Source organism: Dreissena polymorpha, chromosome 8, assembly GCF_020536995.1.
Source record: "Dreissena polymorpha isolate Duluth1 chromosome 8, UMN_Dpol_1.0, whole genome shotgun sequence".
NCBI classification, from domain to species: domain Eukaryota; kingdom Metazoa; phylum Mollusca; class Bivalvia; order Myida; family Dreissenidae; genus Dreissena; species Dreissena polymorpha.
Window position 1 is genome coordinate 37,642,790 of NC_068362.1, and position 25,586 is coordinate 37,668,375.

General features: G+C 39.4%; 2 protein-coding genes across 11 annotated transcripts in view; both read left to right on the forward strand.

Annotated features, from left to right (window-relative positions):
* The window catches only part of LOC127843272 (uncharacterized), a 224,718-nt gene that overhangs the window by 46,371 nt on the left and 152,761 nt on the right, over window positions 1-25,586 (forward strand). The window lies entirely within an intron of this gene.
* Window positions 3,989-25,586, forward strand: part of LOC127843273 (coatomer subunit beta'-like) — a 258,575-nt gene continuing 236,977 nt past the window's right edge. For 8 of the 9 annotated variants that reach the window (XM_052373173.1, XM_052373169.1, XM_052373172.1 and 5 more), the window contains exons 1-13: window positions 3,989-4,135; window positions 4,551-4,711; window positions 9,186-9,385; window positions 10,331-10,530; window positions 13,157-13,263; window positions 14,479-14,622; window positions 16,139-16,269; window positions 17,420-17,627; window positions 18,528-18,638; window positions 19,622-19,836; window positions 21,085-21,177; window positions 22,041-22,215; window positions 25,147-25,293. In XM_052373173.1, the coding sequence (XP_052229133.1) occupies window positions 9,279-9,385; window positions 10,331-10,530; window positions 13,157-13,263; window positions 14,479-14,622; window positions 16,139-16,269; window positions 17,420-17,627; window positions 18,528-18,638; window positions 19,622-19,836; window positions 21,085-21,177; window positions 22,041-22,215; window positions 25,147-25,293 (1,638 nt within the window). In that variant the 5' untranslated portion in view covers window positions 3,989-4,135; window positions 4,551-4,711; window positions 9,186-9,278. The remainder of the gene's footprint in view (window positions 4,136-4,550; window positions 4,712-9,185; window positions 9,386-10,330; window positions 10,531-13,156; window positions 13,264-14,478; window positions 14,623-16,138; window positions 16,270-17,419; window positions 17,628-18,527; window positions 18,639-19,621; window positions 19,837-21,084; window positions 21,178-22,040; window positions 22,216-25,146; window positions 25,294-25,586) is intronic. The other variant, XM_052373171.1, reaches the window with a different exon arrangement.

The window sequence follows — 25,586 nt, forward strand, 5'->3', positions numbered from 1 at the left end:
TACAGCAGAGTAATATGTCATATGTTCTTCTTTCGCACGTTTGGGGGTGTTAGGAGCACTGTCATTTAGATCTAAAGTACGCTTTGTCGTTGGCGTCTTACACACACTTTCAGAGTTACTACCGATTCCGAATTCGAAAAGGTTTCTCTGCGACATTTTCCGAATGCACTAGCACAATTACACTTTACACAATTACACTTTATCCAATAACTTTGTTTGACCGTTTCGCGTGGCTATTAAATTAAGAATGAAATACAAAATGTGAAAAAAAAAACATTTCCGCTGGCTATCACAAAAAAAAACAACATACGGGTGGTACCTAAACACAATAGCCTATATAAATCGGTAAACTATAAAAGGAAATTATTTCTACTCGCCGATAAAGGTGCCTCCGTCTTTAATCCCATCAAAAATTCCGACGCCCTTTAATTATTTCATGTGCCATCTTCACGGAAGACGTGCGACAAACACGCCGTTTTCTATGCCTTATCAAACGGTCAATTATTACGCCGACATGTATTTTGTAATCAATTAGCTCATGCAAAAATTGTCACTTTGCCACAAGGCCAGTTGTATCGGTTCTATAGTTATTTTTAGCAACTTTGATGCAAAGCGTGTAATTTGACGTTGTAGACAGTACATATGCCAGCATAACTTTCGCGCGTCTTTGAACTGAGCAATCATGAAGCGAAACAGTGATGGGTGCATTCAGCTTTGGAAATACATTCTGCCATACTCTGGAATATCTCAAAATATGCTTTACGGTGTTATGTGGATATGGATGTTATTATTTTATATTGAATATTATTAAAACTGACGCGGATGAGTCCATTCTGTTTTGGTGGGTTTATAGTTCTTCTTAAATGCTCTGAGCTTTTAAGAGTACATACGTACAGCTCAGAGGGTCAATAGCTGGGAGTTGGATTATTGCAACTAGGTGGGTTTAATACACGTCTTTTCCGCAAACAGCTGATAACAAACGCTATGATAAATAATGGAAAGTTAATAATCATCGAACCAGCAGTGTTTTAATTGGTCAATACTAGATTTCTTAATTAACCAAACTCCGCCTACTGGGTGGACTTGTGCTTCGATGATTGGAAACGGGCGTTAACGATTAGCGTGTACTAAATGTGATACTCCGCCCCGAGCCAATTATCGCTTAGTCTTAACAACTTTTGATCTCGTTGACGCAAGTCGGTATATTCCCCCGGGTCAAATGTGACGCATGACGTAATTTTCTCAAGAGTCAAAAAGGGGTCTTCTGTAATTTTCAAGCGTCAAAACCCGGGAGCTCGGGTCAAAGGTCAGAATTGAAAAAAAAATTAATCAACCAGAAAAATCAAATTGACAGAGGCGTCAAAGTTCAGGATTATGCCTGAAATCAGGATTTTGGCCCTTAAGGACCAATTTTGATATTGAAATAAATCAGAGGATTTTTTATCTGGAATTTTAAGATTATGTCACAAAATGTCATCATAAACACAAATTATTTTACTTTGACATATTGTTTACAAAGTTATATACAATAGTACACAAAGTTACATGAATTATTAACCCTTTTTTGCTCTGGCCCCAAAACGATAGGCCTATTTTCAGGATTTTAGATTTTGGCCAATTGACACCCCTGATTGACCAACTTTGACTTATTTGCAAAATTTTGAGAGATTGGCCTACAAATTGCACGAACAGGTATAAACTAGTGGGTATTAATAGCTTAAGACATTATTGGCAACATGTCTGTTTAATTTATATTATCAATTTTGTTTAATTAGGCATGGAATATAAATTAAAATTGGGGGTAAAGTTCAATCGACCAGTATTGACCAGTAATGACCACTTCGGGAGTATTGACCGGGGCGGTTTTAACCGGTAAAAACCGCCGGTTAAAACCGGGGGCGGTCGATTGGTGCCAACCCTGATCTCCTGCTTTATATAAATTTTCAAAATCTGTTTTCCATTTATTGAGAACTGAGTATTAATTGTCCGGTTTTCACATCACCGTTTTCGGTAACTGTAAGAAAATTAAATAAATGCTACATGTACATGATTTTAATGACTTAACAAGTGTTGGTTTGTAATTAAATTTGTTTAATACTTTGCCTCTAAAACTCACTTAAACAGTTGTGGTGCCATTTTTGATGACGTAAATTAGTTCGACTATAAGATTGTAATATAAATTTCTGATTGAGCAAATACGACGCTAACTGATCATGATTTCAACAAAAGTGATAATCTTGATACAATTTATATGTCTACGCACTTGTTGACACGAGCATTCAGTATTGCAAGTTGGTTTACAAAACATCAAATATCAGACCCAAAGTCTTAATCGAGTGCATTTAATAGTTTTTAATAAATGTCCCATTTGGGCCTACGCTAAACGCCCCTACCTGCCCGATCGCAAGTTAAATTTGTACAACTTCACCATACGAATGTTACCAATAATCGAAACTAAACCCCTGTCTATAACAACAATTGTGCTCGTTCGTTGTTAATGTTTTCATTGTCAGGCAATTGATTCCCGTCATCATTATGGCATGTTGTTTATTGGCCAACATCGTAAATTTACATTATATTGCGCGTTTAAGAACGAAGTTGTAAGATAAAGTCCTGGAACAATTAATTCATAAAAAAGTTGCATGTTATTCTTTTATTGAAATTTTACTGGCCATCTGATTTTTTTGAGTATTTACATTTTACAGTTTGCTTTTGATAATGGCACTGCGCTTTCGGTACGCGGTTATTGGCTTTTCTGTGTTCTTTACGTACCTTGATTTAGCTCTATCGTACTTCTTTTTAGACATTAGTTGGTCTCAGGGCTTTTTTTCTTGACTTTGTGAAGCGGCCCTGGCCCCCTCACTTTGTGAAAAAATGAGTCGCGAACTTTTTAAAATTGTGAAAAAATGAGTCGCGAATTTTTCAATATTTAAAAAAATTGAGTCGCGAACTTCTCAAAATTGTGAAAAACCGAGTCGTTAAATTGTTAAAATTGTGAAAAATGGCCGATTTTTTAAAATTCACGGCCATGTTAGGTTTGTGAATTGTCCCTGGCAAAATTGTGAAATGTCCTTCCACGGCCACTCGCAAAGAAGGAAAAAAGCCTTGGGTCTTTTCGACACAATTCTATAGCAACCACAGGAAGCAATATATATTTGTCTCCAAATTTTTTAAACAAGTAGCTTTGATTAGTTTTAATTGGTGTAGATTTGGAGAGATTTGGGAAGATTAATTAGTAAGTGGTGTGTAACCTATATTTGATTTTAAGTATTTTTATTGGGAAATAACATATTGTCATGAGAAGAATGAAGCATTAAACAAAACAATAGTGCCCATCACACAAAAATGATGTAAAATAATTATTTTTATTGGGTAGATTTGAGTAGATTTGGGAAGATTTGGGTAGATTTGGGTAATTCGTGCCGCCGTTTTACGATCACTGTATGCATATATTTACACCTAATTCGTAACTTACAGTCAATCTAACATCACAGGCTTTGACTTTTCTGCATTGGTTGCTTAAAGTCGTACAACCAAAAATATGTTCTATGTTTATAGTAAAATAAACATGCTAGTTGAATAATAAACAGTGGCAGTGTCAGTGGCAGTTCTTAACCTATTTATGCCGAGTGGACTCTCCCATCCATCTTAATTGGATCAATTTATTTCCAAAATTAGGGATGTCTAGTATATTTATTTCTATATTTAGACTATTTCTCAGGGAAATTCTTTAAGCAAACAGCGCAGACCCTGATGAGATGCCGCATCATGCGGCGTCTCATCTGGGTCTACGCTGTTTGCCAAGGCCTTTTTTCTAGACGCTAGGCATAAATGGGTTAACCATAAAAAGTGTGATGGAATTAGTAAGTTAGTATGTCCATTCATAATGCACTTGCATAAGTTGTAAAAACAATTTTGAGTTCATTCTTGTTACATAAAAAAGTTGATTTAATTTGTGATTTTAAAGTTATATTTTTTTTGAATTTAGATTGCATCTGGCAGCCCTGCATTCAGTTTAGAATGCACACAGAAAAATGCGGAGACCAAGAACGGGGAAAGCGCTATAGAATTTTGTATCCGAAGAATAAGGCGGGGCACCATGTCGTAAAACCTGTTAAAGAAGCCTGCAATTATGGTAATAGTCCTTCTAAGCACAATAGAAAATTGGCATTCTAGGTGCAATTGCACTGGACCGGTACGCAACACTTAGCACCAAACAACGTACCTTTAACACCTAACAACTAACGCAATGCCTAATAATCCATGTTATCCAATATATTTCCTAAGTATCTGGAGCTACCGCCCCCAAACCCCCGCTTTGTCGATAGTGGTAAACAACTGCGTACCGGTCAAGTGCACTCTAGCCGCATTCTAATATACATATATTGCCAAAACCTTGTAATTACAAATGGCCAGCTTGACTGTTATTCAAATGTTGTTTTTTAAAATAATATATGTGTATTTTCTTTATTCATCAATGTACATATTTGTAACAATGCATATGATTGGTTTTGAATGAGTACAATATCAATCATTAATAAATATTTCAGATTATGTCACCGAGCTCATTGCTGAATTGCTGCAATTGAAAGAACAATCAAGAGCAGCCGGACTGTGAGACAGGCTTCTTCCTTTCGGTTCTCTCCTCCACCTTTGGCATCTTCTGCGAAGAAAATTTTAAAGACTGAAGCAGTGCAGTTTCAAATGTTAGGTACAATTAGTTTCAGAAATTTGAACTAAATTGACATGCCATTTTCCATGCAGCTATGCCTAAACGGAGAGGCGCAGCACCCTATCACCCCAAGGTCCCACCCTGGACCCAGAACATTCCCTTTTTATAATCTGATCATATTATTATACTGGGTATTTTATTTGAAGTTTCAATAAATTCATTAGATATTCACAGGGAAACTAGTTTTATGAATTGTAGAAACAATAGTTTAAATGAAATACTATGAATATGTGTATGAGCTGGCGCGCTCTGGAAAAACTGGGCTTTTTAATGCATGTGCCTAAAGTGTTGTCCCAGATTCGCAGTCCGCACAGGCTTATCAGGAACAATACTTTCAGCCTTTATTATGCCTTCTTCGAAGAAGAGGGGGTATATTGCTTTGCACATGTCGGTCGGTATGTCGGTCGGTCAGTCGGTCCACCAGGTGGTTTCAGGATGATAACTCAAGAACGCTTAGGCCTAGGATCATGAAACTTTATAGGTAGATAGATCATGACTCGCAGATGAACCCTATTGATTTTGAGGTCACTAGGTCAAAGGTCAAGGTCATGGTGACCCGAAATAGTAAAATGGTTTCCGGATGATAACTCAAGAACGTATATGCCTAGGATCATGAAACTTCATAGGTAGATTGATCATGACCTGCAGATGACCCCTATTGATTTTTTTGTCACTAGGTCAAAGGTCAAGGTCACGGTGACCCGAAATAGTAAAATGGTTTCTGGATGATTACTCAAGAACGCATATGCATAGGATCATGAAACTTTATGGGTAGATTGATCATGACTAGCAGATGACCCCTATTGATTTTGAGGTCACTAGGTCAAAGGTCAAGGTCACAGTGACCCGAAATAGTAAAATGGTTTATGGATGATAACTCAAGAACACATATGCCTTGGATCATGAAACTTCATGGGTAGAATGATCATGACTCGCAGATGACCCCTATTGATTTTGAGGTCACTAGGTCAAAGGTCAAGGTCACGGTGACCCGAAATAGTTAAATGGTTTCCGGATGATAACTCAATAACGCTTAGGCCTAGGATCATGAAACTTCATAGGTAGATAGATCATGACTCGCAGATGACCCCTATTGATTTTGAGGTCAAGGTCATGGTGACCCGAAATAGTAAAATGGTTTCCGGATGATAACTCAAGAACGCATACGCCTAGGATCATGAAGCTTCATAGGTAGATTGATCATGACTTGCAGATGACCCCTATTGATTTTGAGGTCACTAGGTCAAAGGTCAAGGTCATGGTGACCCGAAATAGAAAAATGGTTTCCGGATGATAACTCAAGAACGCATATGCCTAAGATCATGAAACTTCATGGGTAGATTTATCCTGACTCGCAGATGACCCCCTATTGATTTTTAGGTCACTAGGTCAAAGGTCAAGGTCACGGTGACCCGAAATAGTAAAATGGTTTCCGGATGATAACTCAAGAACACATATGCCTAGGATCATGAAACTTCATTGGTAGAATGATCATGACTCGCAGATGACCCCTATTGATTTTGAGGTCACTAGGTAAAGGTCAAGGTGACCCGAAATAGTTAAATGGTTTCCGGATGATAACTCAAGAACGCTTACGCGATCATGAAACTTCATAGGTACATTGATCATGACTCGCAGATTACCCATATTGATTTTCAGGTCACTAGGTCAAAGGTCAAGGTCACAGTGACCCGAAACAGTAAAATTGTTTCCGGATGATAACTCAAGAACGCTTTTTCCTAGGATCATGACACTTCATAAGAACATTAATTGTGACCCGCAGATGACCCCTATTGATTTTCAGGTCACTAGGTCAAAGGTCACAGTGACAAAAACGTATTCACACAATGACTGCCACTACAACGGACAGCCCATATGGGGGGCATGCATGTTTTATATACAGCCCTTTCAGCCTTTGTTGTATGTTTCGTTCATAGTAAGTTTCTTCTTATTGTACATCCAGTTTAGGCAGAAAGTGTCGTCCCTGATTAGCTTGTGGAAACTGCACAGGCTCATCTGGTTAGACACTTTTCGCACATTCATTAGGCCCCTTTCTTCCAGAATAAATGCTATATTTAAAATACAATATGAACATGCGTGCTTAAGTGCCTTTTAACAAATATCCCCCCCCCGAATCTTTTCAAACGGTTCCGCTTTTAAAACCGAAAGTAGGATTTCTAGACGTATATGTCCATTTCGACAAACGCGATTATTTTTATGCCCCCCTTCGAAGAAGAGGGGGTATATAGTTTCGCTCATGTCGGTCGGTCTGTCTGTCGGTCCGTCCACCTGGTGGTTGTCAGATGATAACTCAAGAACGCTTGGGCCTAGGATCATGAAACTTCATAGGTACATTGATCATGACTCGCAGATGACCCCTATTGATTTTGAGGTCACTAGGTCAAAGGTCAAGGTCACGTTGACCCGAAATAGTAAAATGGTTTTTGAATGATAACTCAAGAATGCATACGCGGCCAACAGGGCAAACTCTGAACAATATTACTGAAGCAACTGGTCTGTAATCCTAAATCTATAATTATCAGTCCAGTGAAACATCATCCTTTTAATAAAATACAGTGGATCAGTCAAAATATTATCTGATTATGAGATTTTTTGTATATTAAATATTGTGTTAATGTTTAATTTTGTTGATGAATATAAATATAAGCAGGACAGGGGAGGTAATACACTATTATATCTTTCTTATATACAGGGAAAACAAATGCAATAAGTTTAAATTTCATGTTTTATGAATAGAGGATATCACCCCCCCCACATTTTTTTTTAAACATCATGTAATAAATTATCACATCCCACATTAACCCCCTTCTCACCCCCACCCCATCTCACCCCCACCCCCCTAACCCCCAACCCCCCCCTACCCCCACCCCCCCCTACCCCCCATCCCCCTACCCCCCACCCCCATTTTTTTTAAACATCTAATAAGTAACCCCACCCCACATTATACCCCCCTCTCACTCCCCCCTACTCCCCCACCCCCCATTTTTTTTTAAAACATCTAATAATTACCACAACCCACATTATACCCCCCTCTCACTCCCCCCTACCCCACCCCCCCATTTGTTTTTAAACATCTAATAAATTACCTCACCCCACATTATAACCCCTCTCACCCCCACCCCCTACCCCCCACCCCCTACCCCCCACCCCCATTTTTTTAACATATTATAAATAACCCCACCCCACATTATTATCCCCTCTCGTTCCCCCCGACCCCTAACCCCCCAGGGGGGGGAAACATCTAATAAAGGACCACACCCCACATTAGACCCCCATCTCACGCCCCCTACCCCCCACCCACAGGGGGGAAAACATCTAAGAAAGGACCCCACTTCACAGGAGGACCCCCTCTCACCCCCACCCCCCTACCCCCCCCCCCACATCCCCCACTTTTTTTTAAACATCTTATAAATTACCCCACCCCACATTGTACCCCCCTCTCACCCCCATACCCCCCCACCCCCACCACCCTAACCCCCCACCTCCCCCCAAAAAATAAATTTTTAAACATTTAATAAATTACCCCACCCCACATTATTCCCCCCACCCCCCAACCCCCCAACCCCCTACCCTCCCACCCCCCATTTTTTTTTTAAACATCTTATAAATTACCACACCCCACATTATACCCCCTCTCACCCCCTACCCCCCACTCCCTACACCCCCCACCCCCCAATTTTTTTTTTAAACATCTTATAAATTACCACATCCCACATTAAACCCCCCCTCTCACCCCCCTACCCTCCCCCACCGCTCTACCCCCCACCCCCCAATTTTTTTTTAAACATCTTATAAATTACCACACCCCACATTATACCCCCCTCTCACTCCCCCCTACCACCCCCCCCAACCCCCTCCATTTTTTTTAAACATCTAATAAATTACCCCACCTATTACCCTGGTTTCCGGATGATAACTTACATTAGGTCAAAGGTCAAGGTCACAGTGACAAAAAACGTATTCACACAATGGCTGCCACTACAACTGACAGCCCATATGGGGGCATGCATGTTTTACAAACAGCCCTTGTTAAGTTTTAAAGCGCAAAAGAGACATATTTTTACCTTGTCACCACCAGATATATTCTAATGTAGAATATGGCATAGATAAAATATGTATTTAATTTCAAGGTGTGTGGCTTTAATATATGTCTTGTTCTGTGAAAACTGGGCATAATGCATGTGCGTAAAGTGTCGTCCCAGATTAACCTGTACAGTCCGCACAGGCTTATCAGGGACGACACTTTCCGCTTCAATTTTATTTTTCATTTAAAGGAAGTCTATTTTTACTGAAAATCTAGTTTAAGCGGAAAGTGTCGTCCCTGATTAGACTGTGCAAACTGCACAGGCTAATCTAGGATGACACTTTACGCACATGCATTATGCCCAGTTTTCTCAGAACACGACTCATATCATGATTTTCATGTCATCAGCTGGGTAGAGAGGAGCCTGCCATGTAGATGGACTCCAGTGGAAAGATTATCTAGGCCAAGCACAGCGAGATCCAGCAGGCAAACATCAAGGCCATGGGAGAACAGGAGGTCAAGGACGGGGAGCGGATGTCCGTCACTGTGAAGGACATGGGAGCCTGTGAGATCTACCCACAGAACATCCAGCATAACCCCAATGGAAGGTCGCTGGTTTGAAACCTTGAATTGTTGTTAAGTCTGTGAGGTCTACGCACAGAACATCCAGCATAACCCTAATAGGAGATACGTGGGGTTTTACTTTGAATGGTAGTTTTGGGTCACAGGTACAGAATATCCAGTATAAACCCAATGGAAGGTCAGCCTAGCTGGGTTCCGTAAAACGGCAAAATGTATGTCCCCAAAGTTCTGCTTTTATTGAATTTTTTGTTTAAATGAGGTATCTTCTACGAAATCCTGGTTCAATTCCTGACCCAGATACATAACATTTGTTGTGATCATTTATGAAATAATTTCTATGGCCATTTTCCCCTATCTCTGATTCGAGTATAGTAGATGTCAGTTTTGGGCATTAGTGTTTGCTGCATTGACATCTTTGATATGACTGAAATACTGTTAAAATCAGGGAAAAACAACAACAACACATGCTAATTTATCTGTGCAGGTTAATGTGTGTTAGTTGGTTTATTGACAGCTGTAATGTACCAGAAATAATGTTTACAAGTCATGCTGATATTTTGCAGGTTTGATTATTGTTAATTGTCTAGATAAACATTCATAAAGCCAAGGATCATAGTTGAGTTTCCAATCAGACAAAGCTCATATATCTATACAGGCTTGTGTGTGTGAGTGGTGACAGGGAGTACATCATCTACACAGCAATGGCCAATCGTAACAAGAGCTTTGGTTCGGCCAAAGAGAAACTGGGCTTAATGTATGAGCTCAAAGTGTCTTCCCAGATAAGCCTGTGAAGTCTGCACAGGCTTTTTATCAGGGACGATACTTTCTGCCTTAACTGGATCTTTGCTCAGTGGAGACTTCCTTTAAACGAAACATACCACAAAAGTGGAAAGTGTCATCCTTCATTAGCCTGTGCACACTGTACAGGCTGATCTGTGACGATGCTTTATGTACATGCATTGACTTTGCAGGTTTGTGTGTGTGTGCGGTGATGGTGAGTACATCATCTACACAGCCATGGCCCTACGTAACAAGAGCTTTGGGTCTGCCCAGGAGTTTGTATGGAGCAATGACTCCTCTGTGTACGCCATACGGGAGGTCAACAGCATGGTGAAAATCTTCAAGAACTTCAAGGAACTCAAGACATTTAAGCCGGACTTTGGATGTGAAGGTATGCAGGGCTTATTATGCCCCCAGTAGGGTGGCATACAGATGGCATGTAGATGTCGCACCGTCCACCCATCAGTTTGTCCGTCCGGCATTCTGATTTTTAGCTCATCTATTTTTTGAAAAAAAATTATGAGCTATTGTCATCACCTTGGCGTCGGCGTCTGCGTCGGCGTCGGCGTTGGCGTCCGGTTAAGTTTTGCGTTTAGGTCCACTTTTCTCAGAAAGTATCAATGCTATTGCATTCAAACTTGGTACACTTACTTACTATCATGAGAAGACTGGGCAGGCAAAGTTAGATAACTCTGGCGTGCAATTTGACAGAATTATGTGCCCTTTTTATACTTAGAAAATTGAAAATTTTGGTTAAGTTTTGTGTTTAGGTCCACTTTTCTCAGAAAGTATCAATGCTATTGCATTCAAACTTGGTGCACTTACTTACTATCATGAGGGGACTGGGCAGGCAAAGTAAGATAACTCTGGCGTGCATTTTTACAAAATTATGTGCCCTTTTTATACTTAGAAAATTGAAAATTTTGGTTAAGTTTTGTGTTTAGGTTATTTTATTCCGTAAGTATCAAAGCTATTGCTTTCATACTTGCAACACTTACTAACTATCATAAGGGGACTGTGCAGGCAAAGTAATGTAACTCTGACTGGCATTTTGACATAATTATGTGCCCTTTTTATACTTATAAAATTGAAAGTTTTGTGTTAAGGTCCACTTTATTCCTACAGTATCAAAGCTATTGCTTTCATACTTGCAACACTTATGAACTATCATAAGGGGACTGTGCAGGCAAAGTCATGTAACTCTGACTGGCATTTGGACGGAATTATGGGCCCTTTATACTTAGAAAATTGAAAATTTGGTTAAGTTTTGTGTTTTGGTCCACTTTACCCCTAAAGTATCATAGATATTGCTTTCATACTTGGAACACTCGCAAACTATCATAAGGGTACAGTAAAAGGACAAGTTGCATAACTCTGGTTGTCATTTTTACGGAATTATGGCCCTTTTTTGACTTAGTAACTTTTAATATATGGTTAAATTTTGTGTTTCGATCCACTTTACTTCTTAAGTATCAAGGCTATTGCTTTCAAACTTCAAATACTGTCATGCTATTATGAGGTTACTGTACCTGGCAAGTTGAATTTTACCTTGACCTTTGAATGACCTTGACTCTCAAGGTCAAATTATTAAATTTTGCTAAAATTGCCATAACTTCTTTATTTATGATTAGATTTTATTGATACTTTGACAAAACTACTCTTACCTGACATACCACAATAGACTCCACCCAAACCATCCCCCGTGCCCTCCCCCCCTCCCCCCCCCCGAATCCCCCCCCCCTATTTTTTTTTAAAGATCATCTCACAAATGACCACCACACCCTCACACTAAACCCCCCCCCACCCCACCCCACCCCCCCAATTTTTTTTTTAAACGATTAAAAAACACAAATATTTATTTTTATTATTTATGTTTGAAATATCGTCCAACCATCGCACCCAAGAATCCCAAAACACCCCCCCCTCCCCCCACCCGAATCCCCCCCCCTATTTTTTTTTTTTTTAAGATCATCTCACAAATGACCACCACACCCTCAATCTATACCCCCCCCCGCCCCACCCCCCCCCCAAATTTCATTTTTTTAAACGGTTAAAAATCACAAATATTTATTTTTATTATTTTATGTTTGAAATACCGTCCAACCATCGCACCCAAGAATCACCCCCCACCCACCCCCCACCCCCCCCCCCATTTTTTTTTTTTTGCGTTTTTTTTTCGCATTTTTGGAAAATAATGTAATAAATGTCCACACCCCCACACTATACACCCCTCTTTACTCCACCCCTCCCTCCTTTGTGATTGAAAATGAGAGTCCCTTCACCTTTAAAAAGAAAATAGATGAGCGGTCTGCACCCGCAAGGCGGTGCTCTTGTTCCTAAATGCTTTCAGATATTTTCCTGATTTCCAAAATGCAGTAGGAAGCATTGTGTTTCACAAACACAGCTCTAGTTGTCTTCTTCAGAAGGGGTTAAATAAAGCTTTTTACACCCATGAGAATTTGGTAATGCTCCTGAAGAGAGGAATATAGCAGTTTCATTGCCTGTCCATCTGTCATGTAGTCAGTCCCGCGGTTTGTACAGAACATAGCTCAGGTAGTATTGAAGGGGTTCAAGTGAAACTTTTTTATAATGACAGAGGCATTATGGGGAGGTGCAGATTACAAGAATCATGACTCTGTTGTGAGGATTAATATAAGTTTTTGTCCTAGGTCCATGTTCCATGTTCTTGTGTGGAACCTAACTCTCTAAGTTTTGAAATTATTTGAATGAAACTATGTACGTTGATAGAGGACGTAGAGAGAAAGTGCAGATGACAAGAACCGCAACTCTTTTATCAGAATGTTTTTAGTTTTTGTCATTTGCTGTATTTCATAGTCCATTTTGTGTGTGTATAATTACTCTTTAATTACTCTTTACATATTTAAGGTATTCAAATGAACCTTCTCATAATGTGAGATGCAGGGTGTGATTTTTCAAGAGATTTTCATGGATCCGATTGTGCCAGGATCATTTCTTAGATTTCTGTATATTCGTACATTCAACATTTTTCCTCACAGGTATACATGGAGGCAACATGCTTGGTGTGAGGTCAGTGAGTGGGCTGGCGTTCTACGACTGGGAGACCACGGACCTTGTGCGACGGATAGAAATCTCACCTAAAAATGTGAGTGCATTCTTAGGAATGTTGCAAAATATAATGAAGAAAATATATGAGCCGTGCTCTGTGACAAGGGTGTTTAATGCATGTGAGTAATGTGTTGTCCCAGATTAGCCTGTGCAGTCCACACAGGCTAATCAGGGACGACACTGTCCGCTTTAATGGGTTTTTTTGTTTACAGAAAGTCTCTCCTTAGCAAATATCTAGTTTATGCGGAAAGTGTCGTCCCTGATTAGGCTAATCTGGGACAACACTATGCAGATTGATTAAACCACCTTTTCACAGAGCATGGCTCATTATGTTAATTCTTAAAGTCTAGTTTAGGTCTTTTTTTATTTCAACTCAGTCTGTTAAAAGGTTGTGATTTGCGATATTTGTGATTAGTGAGCCATATTAAAATATTGCAATTAAAGCTATGTTTTAAAGGAGATAGTTGAATTACTACATAAATTTGTATAATTTATGTATATTTTTATGCCCTCAACCCCTCCCCCTCCCCCAGCCATGAGCATGGGAGAAGGGCATCTAGTGTTTCCCTTAGCCAGTGTGTGTTTGTGAAGGTTTGCGTAGGACATTGCATGTCCAGCTCATTCCTTGTTATAAGATTTCAAATATTGTGGCACCAATGATCATCATATCAAGACAACATGTCACATGCAACAACCATGTCATCTACTTCAAGTTTACAGCTTAACATATTTACCAAAGAGAATCAGGGGTGTGATTGTTTGTACTTTTAGTTTCAGCTGATTCGCTGTTTTCCATCCCAAACTAATTTTACTAATGTGATAGATCATTACTTAGCTGGATCAATTTATATATGGAGTTTTCAGGTTAATTATGTTTAAGAATGATAGAGTATTTTCCTCATTTAAGGTAGTTACAAAATCATATTCTTAGAGAATATCCTCGAAGGGAGATGGGGGGGGGACCTGCATTAACAAACTTTTCATGTTGTTAAGATCTACTGGAATGAGAATGAAGAGCTGTAATTAGGGACTTTAGAAGTCTTGTATTTTCAATTATTTCTTTAATTAATATTGTTTATATTGTAATAGTACAGCCTTTGATGGTTTAATGTACCAAATGTGTTGAAATTTGAAAACATCGGTTGTAAACTCTGTAAGGTGCGGAGTGGGATGCCCTCTTCCCTCACACACATATTTACAAAGAAATTAAATATATTGAACGGAAAAACAAACAACTTCTCTTGTTGTTCAGATCTACTGGAGTGAGAACGGAGAGCTGGTGTGCATCTCTACGGAGGAGTCCTTCTTCATTCTCAAGTATCGCCAGGAGGCTGTAGACCAGGCAAAAAACGACAAGGAACTTGTAACAGAGGATGGCATTGAGGAGGCTTTTGACGTGAGTAGCTTTGCTTTGTAGCTTAATGCAGTGGAATAAAGATGCAAACAATTCTAAGAACTGTTGCTTAAAGTTTATTGTTAGCTCGGCTGTTTTCGGAGAAAACCTGAGGTATTGTCATAGCCAGCTCATCGTCCGGGTCCTGCTAAAACCTTAACATTTTGTCAAGTTGTTGAACATTGTCTCTAAAATCAAAGTGCTTCCACCTACAATTTTGAAACTTCACATGTAGCTGCACCTTGATTAGTTCTACACGCCACACCATATTTGGGTCACTAGTTCAAAGGTCAAGGTCACTGACCTGTAAAAAAAAAATTAATTCTGACAAGCTTTCATTTATTCAAAAATGCACCTGCAGCGGGGCGTTGGCACCCGTTATGCGGTGCTTTTGTTTTATATAAGTCCAATTTCTTTCTTTTACAACCCATCTTATGTTAAGCCCAGTTTGCCCCGAACGAGGCTTATATAAGCTTTCACATAAAACATAAGATGGGTTGAGATTATTTAAAAACGAATATTGTTATAGCCTCGTCTGCATTCCGGATGTTTGCACTCGGTGCAGATTTTGCAATCTGTACAATTCTACGAATGTTGTAAATATCCGCCATCTTTCTATTAGCAATGTAAAGCACTGCAATATCATATTTTAAAACAATATGTCAACAGAATTATATATTGAATGCGTATTTGCTAGGTTACTGGTTACTGGTTTTCATTTTCTAGAGTCAAACAATATGCATATTTTATTTCATGTGAAAAAGACATATCTCGACATGTTTTTAGAGAGTCGTTTTCGGATACGGTATGGTTGGTCGATTTTAATTTATTTTCAACGTCCTTTATAACATTTTTAAAGAATGACGAATACACATGCAGTGTAACGGATGGTTGATGAAATTTTGCATTGTACTCACCAGAAATTGCACATAGAAAGACTATAAAAAATAACAATAAGCTAGCTCAAGGGGCTCTGCCCTCTATTCCCTTTATCCTACGGCCTCAGACTGTCGGCTTAATTTTCCGGATTTCAAATTTATGACAATTGACATCCCCTGGATATTGTTGTATCTATTTAACATAATTCCAGTTCCAAAACAATCACAAGTCATTAGTCCAAAAAATGCACTTTCATGACGATTGGCATTTCCTTATATATATTTGGCGAGATTAAGACCTTAACTCTGCATTAATTTGGGATAATTTACTTTTATTTTAACAACACTATTCCAAACAAAAACTGAAATCTTACACACAAAAACATAATTACATTTGTTTATTTAACAATTTTCAATGAAATAAGAGATTTATCCTGAAAATTTTGAGTAAATGGAAGTACTAGCATTAAAGGTCTTTGATATACAATCATTTTATTTTAAAAAGTTTAAGATGACTTTTCTACATTTGTAACTTAGTGTTTCTACTTTTATTGAAAGCCTCCTTTTCCTTTTTTGGGAACCTGGTTCAGATGTTATTTGACAGTGTGTTTTTTTTAAATGTATACAAATCTAACTTGTAGGTTGTTGGGGAGATAGAGGAAGTAGTGGAGACAGGAGTGTGGGTGGGAGATTGCTTCATCTACACCGACAGTGTCAACAGACTGAATTACTATGTGGGGGGAGAGATAGTCACTATAGCCCATCTAGACAGGTATGTGTACAGACATAGAAATGTGGGTGGGAGATTGCTTCATCTACACCAACAGTGTCAACAAACTGAATTACTATGTGGGGGGAGAGATAGTCACTATAGCCCATCTAGACAGCTATGTGTACAGACATATTGAGAAAGTAGGAGACAAGTAAACTTTTTTTTGAAATAAAAACAACAACAAACTAATTGCAAGTTGGCAAACCTTTTTTTATCGAACACCAATATGCAGATATGTCCAATACATACGTCTTGGATTCGTAGAGTTATGTACTCAGATATCCCTGCTGTGAGAAAATGGGTTTTAATGTATGTGTGTAAAGTGTCATCCAAAATTAGCTAGTGCAGTCCACACAGGCTTATACAAAATTAATTTCAAGTTGGAACACCATTTTTGACCAAACACCATTATGCAGATATGTCCAATACAGACGTCTTGGGTACAGAGTTATGTACTCAGATATCCCTGCTGTGAGAAATTGGGTTTTAATGTATGTGTGTAAAGTGTCCTCTTAAATTAGCTAGTGCAGTCCACACAGGCTTATATAAAACTACACTTTCCTTGAAGGAATTTTTTGTTACACGGAAGTCTCTATTTGATAGGAAAATCCAGCTAAGCTGAAAGTCTCGTTCATGATTAGCTTGAGTGGACTGCACAGGCTAATCTGGGACAATAATTTATGCACGTGAATTAAGCCCCCATTTTCACAGAGTGCGGCTCATCTTATTCCCGCAGAGTTATGTACATTGAAAAGTATTCTTCTATTTACAAAGTAGTAGCATTGTAAGGGCCAGAAGGCATGTAAAGCACGAGTTTACATGACACCTAGAGTTGCCTTCTATTAAATCATCTTGCTGGAGGATAAATCCCTCAAACCTATATCTTGTCCCCGCTGAGTGATGTACATTCTGGGCTACATTCCCAAGATTTAAGCACATGCTTCAAGCCCCGTTTGCACAGAGCGCAGACTCCACAGGCTAATTTGGGAAAACACTGAAAGCACATATGTCTTGTTCCTGCAGAGTGATGTACATTGTGGGCTACATCCCCAAGCTTTACGCACATGCTTTAAGCCCAGTTTGCACAGAGCGCCGACTGCACATGCTAATTTGTGACAACAACTTACGCACATATGTCTTGTTCCTGCAGAGTGATGTACATTCTGGGCTACATCCCCAAGGACAATCGTCTCTACCTGGGTGATAAGGAGCTAAACGTGATAAGCTTCTCTCTCCTGCTCTCGGTGCTCGAGTACCAGACTGCCGTGATTAGGCAGGACTTTGAGACCGCAGACAAGGTGCTGCCCACTGTGCCTCGCGAACACCGGACACGTGTTGCTCACTTCCTTGAGAAACAGGTGAGCTTTGTTTTGTTTTAAAATTGGTTGGAAAATTGGTGAAATGGTGTCAAGTTTCCAGTCATGTTAGTGGACACTTTGTGTTAAACTTATTAATTTTAACTTGATTGCAGCGAGAGCCTTAGTCTTATTGAAACGCTCTCGAGTACATTTCCTGGGTACAACTGGTAATTGGTGTCTTTTTGGGAAGATTTCAAGAGCGCTGCCACAATGTGGATCAAACCCATGACCTCCCATACTACACCTTACAAGCTTTGTTTTGTGTTGTTGTCATTTGTTGTAACATTTATGGGTTCAACAGTGTCAAATTCCCTGTCATGGCACTGAACACTGCTTGATAAGTGTTTATAATCACTGAGATTTTTTTTCCGTCTTTGTGAAGCAGTCTTTAGTCCTTTAATTTGTTAAAAAAAGGCGTGAACTTTTCAGAATTGTGAACAAATTAGTTGCTAACTTTTTGAAATTGTAAGAAATGAGTCACAAACTTTTTTAACTGTGAAAACAAATCTTAAAAAATTATTAATTAGACAGAAAGTTATTCACCTGTATGAAGCAGAATATACAAGAAACATTTTTAATGTGATCTGGGATTGAAAATGAAAAAGTAAATACTTTGATCTTCTAAATTATTGTGGATTCAAAAATAAACTGGCTTCTGAACACTGAGCCACGAAGTAAATGAAAAATCATGTGTGTAAAGTATCGTCACAGAATAGCCTGTGCCTTCCGCAAAGAAATACTCAACAAAAAGCATATCACATGAATAGATAATTAAAATAATACAAAACTTACTAATTGGTTTACATCATTATTGTTATCAAGAAGCAACAAAGAAGCTCACTAGCAAGGTAATCTTTCTTGTTAACATTATACTGGAGCGTTATGTTTGCTTGTTTTCAGGGCTTCAAATCTCAGGCGCTGGCAGTGACCTGTGACCCGGAGCACAAGTTTGAGTTGTCTGTGCAGCTGGGCGACCTCAAGATTGCCTACCAGATTGCTAAAGAACTAGAGGTGGGTGCCATGGTAACTTTTGTGCTAATATACGTGAGGCTTGCTATAAATGACAGTATATAAAAAACTCTGGCATCCAAAGTGTTGAAATTTTAGGCTGTTATAAGGCCCTTGTATATTTATTTTACCCAAACAAGTTCTATCTAGTTCTATAAGTTAAACCATAGTAAATTTAATACTGAAAACTTTTTGATTCTCAATTTTTAGTATTTGTAAGCAAAAAACACCATCACCATTTTTTGTCAAAATTGGGCAATTTTTATGCCCCCGGATCGAAAGATCGGGGGTATATTGTTTTTGGCCTGTCCGTCTGTCTGTCTGTCATTCATTTTGTGTGTCCCAAAACTTTGGTTAAAGTTTTGCAATAACTTTTGCATTATTGAAGATGGCAACTTGAGATTTGGCATGCATGTGTATCTCATGGAGCTGCACATTTTGAGTGGTGAAAGGTCAAGGTCATCCTTCAAGGTCAAATGTCAAATATATGGCTTCAAAGCGGCACAATAGGGGGCATTGTGTTTCTGACAAACACATCTCTTGTTCCCAATGCAAAGGGCCCAATCCCCATGTCAAAGTTAAAAAAAACAAAACTGCTTACATGAGGCTTTCTTATAGAACTATAGCATCTTATGAAGAAATCTTTTTTCCCAAAAGTCAGTGAAAGCAACTAGTAGAGATGGCAATACAGAAGTGTGAGTTCTTGGACTTGATATATGTGCGTAAAGTGTCGTCCCAGATAAGCCTGTGCAGTCTGCAAGGGCTAATCCAAAACAACACTTTCCTCTTTTATGTGATCAACAGTGTATCAAACCTTTCACAGTGAAGTGGAAGCAACTAAACTAGATGACAATACAATAGTGAGAGTAAGGGTTTAATGCATGTGCATAAAGTGTTGGCCCAGTTTAGCCTGTGCTGTCTGCACAGGCTAGTCAAGAACCACACTTTCCACTTGCATGTTATCAAAAGCGTTACATACCTTGCAGGGAGAACACAAGTGGAAGCAACTAGCTGAGATGGCCATACAGAAGTGTGAGTTTGGCCTGGCATTGGAGTGTCTGCACCAGGCGCAGGACTTTGGGGGGCTCTTGTTGCTAGCCAGCTCAGCGGGGAATGCAGAAATGTTGGCGAAACTTGGCGACTCTGCTGAGAAGGCGGGTCATAATAACGTGGCGTTCCTGTCGCATTTTGTGCTAGGAAGGTATGTAGAGGTTTTTACACTGTGAGTGATCATAGGTCAAGAATAGGTTTAGTTTAATCCAATTCTTAAAGCACTATTACATGGAAAGCCCTGGGCTTATGTAGACCGTTGTGAAGAACTATTACAAGTACTTGATGCCCTTTTGGAAAGATCCCAAGAAAGCCCCCACTGGGGATTAGCTCTGGATCACCTGTTTGCAATGCGGATAACATAGCCGTTACATAATTGGGATCTCTCTTAACGTTCGAACTGTCTTCGTGACAAAGAGTTCAAACTTCACCGACAGCCGAGTGTGAAATATGTTTTCAATAATATACTCTTACATTTAAGAATTTAGCCTTGTTCATGAAGAAATGGGCTTAACGCATGCATGTAAAGTGTTGTCCCTGTGCGGACTGTCATTAAATGCTAGCCTAACAGACTTTTGTATGAAATTTCCAGTTTATAGGAAGTATTTTCTAAACCAAAATCCAGTTAGGAGAAAAGTATCGTCCCTGATAAGCCTGTGTGGACTTCACAGGCTCATTTTGAACGACACTACGTGCTTGCATTTAGCCCATTTTTCACAGATGGAGGCTTGTTAAGTGTACATCTTAGAGTCCACGTAGCCATGCTCAGAAAAAGAGTTAAGCTCCCACTGACAACTGTGTGTGAATGGAAAGGAATTTTATTGTTCGATAGGAAAACTTGTATAACACCTTTACAAGTAACTGTAAGCATAACTTTGTTAGTCCCCTACCAGTGAAACTGGAGGGGACTTATGGTTTGCGCTCTTTGTGTCTGTGAGTCTGTCAGTCCGTCACACTTTTCTGGATCCTGCGATAACTTCAAAAGTTCTTCATATTTTTTCATGAAACTTGAAACATGGACAGATGGCAATATGCACGTCATTTCATTTTTTTTACTACGTCAAGAATTGTGGTTGCTATGGCAACAAATAGACTAGAAATATTGCTGAAAATGGTTGTTTTTCACAGGTAGGGGACTTTTTTTTGCTTGGCAATAGTCTTGTTTTATTTTATATGAACAAATGACTTCAATTGGTCTTAGGGCCAACCCTTCTGTTTCGGGAATAATATTTTGGAAAAAAATAAGTTTTGATTTTCAAGAAATCAGAAGGTTGACAAAGAGTTAAGGATGTCGTAGACAGCCTATTGGGCATCTCCAAGTTGTAATACAGATACCATTGCAATTACATCATTATGATGACATCCAAGGGGCCTTGATTATATGACTATATCATTTCAGATTGGAGAATGCCCTAGAAGTGTTGGTAAACACTGGCAGGCTTCCTGAGGCAGCTTTCTTTGCCAGAACTTACCTACCCAGTCAAGTATCCAGGTAGTAATGCGAGGCTAAATATCGTGTTGCATAGACATTTAGCTTTTTTGAGTATTTTGCTTTAACCATTTACACACATTGAAAGGTTTTCAGTCCCTTAGAAAATCAAATTAATTAAAATACCTTTGTAACTAGATACAGTTTTTAAAGGCTTCATTTCCAATCCTAAGATAATGATTTGCAGCAAACAGCATAAAATCTGAACAGACTGAGTGACTTGCAGGCTGTTCTGGTTTTATGCGGGTTGCATATAGCTATTTTCACTTTGCTTGTAAGCGGATAATGGTTAATATTTCTCTTACAACTGAGGGGGACATCTTGTTTTGTGGTCCAGACGTCAGTCTTGTTTGTCCACCATCACACTTGCTCTCCGATCAATATCATGGAAATGATTGATTCCAGAGCTTTCATATTTTACTTGGTCATTGGTCTTGGTGGCTTATTTACATATTTTGGATACTTTATTGTTGAATACATTGTTTGTTTGTAAATCATAGACCAAGTAATAAGGGACGACTTTCCACTTTCATTGAGTATTTCAACTCCCATCCTATATGATCCCCACACCATCTTATATATGGGCCGTGCTATGTGAATAGGGGGTTAAATGCAGGTGCGTAAAGTGTTGTCCCAGATTAGCCTGTACAGTCCGCACAGGCTAATTAGGGGCGACACTTTCGGCTTAAACTCGATTTTTGCTAAGAAGAGACTTTCTTGAAACGAAAAATATCATAAAAGCGGAAAGTGTTTACCCTTATTAGCTTACCCTGTGTGGACTGTACAGGCTTATCTTGGACGACACTATAAGCACATGCATTAAACCCAAGCCCCCTTTATCACACCATCCTGTCTGCTGTCCACAGGGTGGTAAAGCTGTGGCGGGAGTCCCTGGGGAACATGAAGGCTGCAAGCTCCCTGGCCGACCCCCGGGAGTATGAGAACCTGTTCCCAGGCTTCAATGACACGGTCAAGTGTGAACAGTACCTCAAACCACAGAGGATGAGACGGTACCCGGCCAGGACCTACCCACAGGCACCGGTATGTGGGCTTGTGAAGTTATTTAGAATATTTTTATGCCCCCCGATCAAATGATCGGGGGCATATTGTTTTTGGCCTGTCTGTCTGTTATTCCGTCATTCTGTCCCAAAACTTAAACCTTGGTTAAAGTTTTGCGATAACTTTTGAAATATCGAACACAGCAACTTGATATTTGGCATGCATGTGTATCTCATAGAGCTGCACATTTTGAGTGGTGAAAGGTCAAGGTCATCCTTCAAGGTCAAAGGTCAAAAAAAATAAAGCGGCGCATTAGGGGGCATTGTGTTTCTGACAAACACATCTCTTGTTTGCATATTTTTTTCCAACAATTTAAAAGTCAAAAATAAAAATGGCAAAAACCACGGAGTGTCGAAAAACATTAAGTCCAAAAATATTGTTTGAAAACATGGTCTCATCTCAAAATCGTAATGTCTGCAAAGCAGGGATGTGATTTTTCCTCCTGTCAGATGATTTCCTCCTATTCAATGGCACTCTTACTTTACAAATAGTTATTTACCTACCTTGATCTTTATGCAAATGAAGAGTTTTGTTGAATCCTGTAAGGGGAGTAGGGCATTTTCCTCCCCTGAGATGGTTCTGAAATCCCAACACTGAGTTATTATACCCCCACTAAACGAAGTTTAGGGGGGTATATAGGAGTGAGCTTGTCTGTCGGTCGGTCTGTCGGTCGGTCGGTCCGTGTCCGCTCTCTAATTCAAGTAGTTTTCATCATCAGATCTTCACCAACCTTGGTCAGAAGTTGTATCTAGATGATGTCTAGGCCAACTTCGCACATGGGCCTTGCAGGGTCAAAAACTAGGTCACGGGGTCACTTAGTGCGTTTTATACATTCAGCATGTTGTCCGCTCTTTAATTCAAGTAGTTTTCATCAGAGCTTCACCAAACTTGGTCAGAAGTTGTATCAAGATGATGTCTAGGCCAAGTTCGAGCATGGGTCATGGCAGGTCAAAAACTAGGGCACAGGGTCACTTAGTGCGTTTTAAACATTCAGTATGTTTTCCGCTCTCTAATTCAAGTAGTTTTCATCAGAGCTTCACCAAACTTGGTCAGAAGTTGTATCTAGGTGATGTCTAGGCCAAGTTCGAGCATGGGTCATGGCAGGTCAAAAACTAGGGCACAGGGTCACTTAGTGCGTTTTAAACATTGAGCTTGGTGTCTGCTCTCTAACTCAATTAGTTTTCATCCGATCTTCACCAAACTTGGTCAGAAGTTGTATCTAGATGATGTCTAGGTCAAGTTTGAATATGGGTCATGCCGGGTCAAAAACTAGGTCACTGGGTCACTTAGTACGTTTTACATATTCTGCATGATGTCTGCTCTCTAATTTAAGTAGTTTTCATCCGATCTTCACCACACTTGGTCAGAAGTTGTATCTAGATGATGTGTAGGTCAAGTTCGAAGATGGGCCATGCAGGGTCAAAAACCAGGTCACGGGGTCACTTAGTGTGTTTTAAACATTGAGCATGGTGTCCGCTGTTTTTGTGAAGACAACATGCAAAATATTCTGTGGCATGTGGGGGTATTCGTCACGTCTGTGACAAAGGTCTAGTTGTGATCTGTATTTGCAAGGACTCTTGGAAAAATTAGCTTAATGCATGTGCATCTCAGAAAATACTTTCCTCCAAGAGTTGGTTTTTGGTTGACAAGAGGCTGTCTTTAAATGAAAAAAAAAATCAATAATAGCAGAATGTATTGTCTCTGATAAGGTTGTGTACGCTGCATAGGCTAATCTGGGAACAGGCGCACAAGCATTAGCCAGCTCGTCGTCCGGCGTTTGCCATCCGCCGTCCACGTGCTAAAACCTTAATATTGGCTCTCAAATCAAAGTTTTTCCACCTACAACTTTTAAACTTCTTATGTAGCTGCACCTTGATGAGTTCTACACGCCACACCCATTTTTGGGTCACTAGGTCAAAGGTCAAGGTCACTGTGACCTCTAATATAAAACTTAAACATAGGGCCTTAAATCAAAGTGCTTCCACCTACAACTTTGAAACTTAATATGTAGATGCACCTTGATGATTTCTACACGCCACACCCATTTTTGGGTCACTAGGTCAAAAGTCAAGGTCAATGTGTTTCATTTATTTAAAACTGCACCCACAGTCGAGCGTTGGCACCGGCTATGCGGTGCTCTTGTTTTCCAACTCTTCGTTCATTAGTCGTTTGTTTGTTTGGAGCAATTGTATAGCTTGCTATTTGGTTTTGTGTCAGGAGGGTTAATTGATTAGCAAACAATTTATAAAATTGTAAGGTTAGCTTTAAATAACAACATCTGTATGAAACCATAGGTCAAAATTTTCTTTTCTGAATATGCACTTAAATCATGAGAATAAACCTAAAATACAGAATTATTGTGCCTATGTTATAAAATGTCCATAAAAACGGGCCTGAAAACATGCAATGACCAAAAACAGGTATTAACTAAAAACAAACTGTCCAAATAGACAGTGTCCAAAATCATAGTTTCTGAAAAAAGAGTGGCCATAAACATGGAGTGGCCAAAAAAATGGAGTTTCCAAAAGCATAGTGACCAAAAGTATTGCCTGAAAACATGGTCTCTGTTTCCTAGTCATAGTGTTTTAGAACACATAAGTTCCAAACTTACAGTGCCATGTCTGAAACAAAGCGTGTCAGGAAACAGTGTGTTCAACTGGGTAGTGTCCAAAAATATACATTGTCTGAAAACATGGATTGTCCAAAAGATAGGGTTTGAAATCCTGGATGGGCCAAAATATGGTCTTCAAACATGGATTGTCCAAAAATAGTATCTTCAAACATTGATTGTCCAAAAATAGTATCAGAAAACATGGATTGTCAAAAATATTGTCTGTAAACATTGAGTGTCCTAAAATAGTGTACATAAACATGGATTGTCCAAAAAATAATTATTCACTATTTTTCTTGCAGGCCAATGTGGAACGTCACCCACTTGAAGAGATGGCAGCTGCAGAAGAGAAGGGAGCCTTCAGTTACCAGCCTCCAAGGACTGATGGTGATGATGAGGAGGAGGAGCAGTTTCAAGAGGCAACTGAGTCACAGCCTGCAAGAACACAGGTGAGTGAGAGATACAGGGCTTCCCTGGCTCAATTTTCTGTAGCCAAATTTACAGTAGAACAACAGATTATTAACATTTTATTAGTATAACAGGAATTTGTGAAGAAAAGGTAATAGCAAAAAGGAAATCTCTTGAGCCAGTCTTATGTGTAGCCTTTTGCTAATTAGGTGAATGGCAGAGTAGGCCCTGAGATTCGTGCGTAGTCACACCCTTCATATACATGCCCTTGAACATGTTCTACATTCTTATTTATATAGTTATCCTCTATGATGTACTTGTTTCCATATTGGCT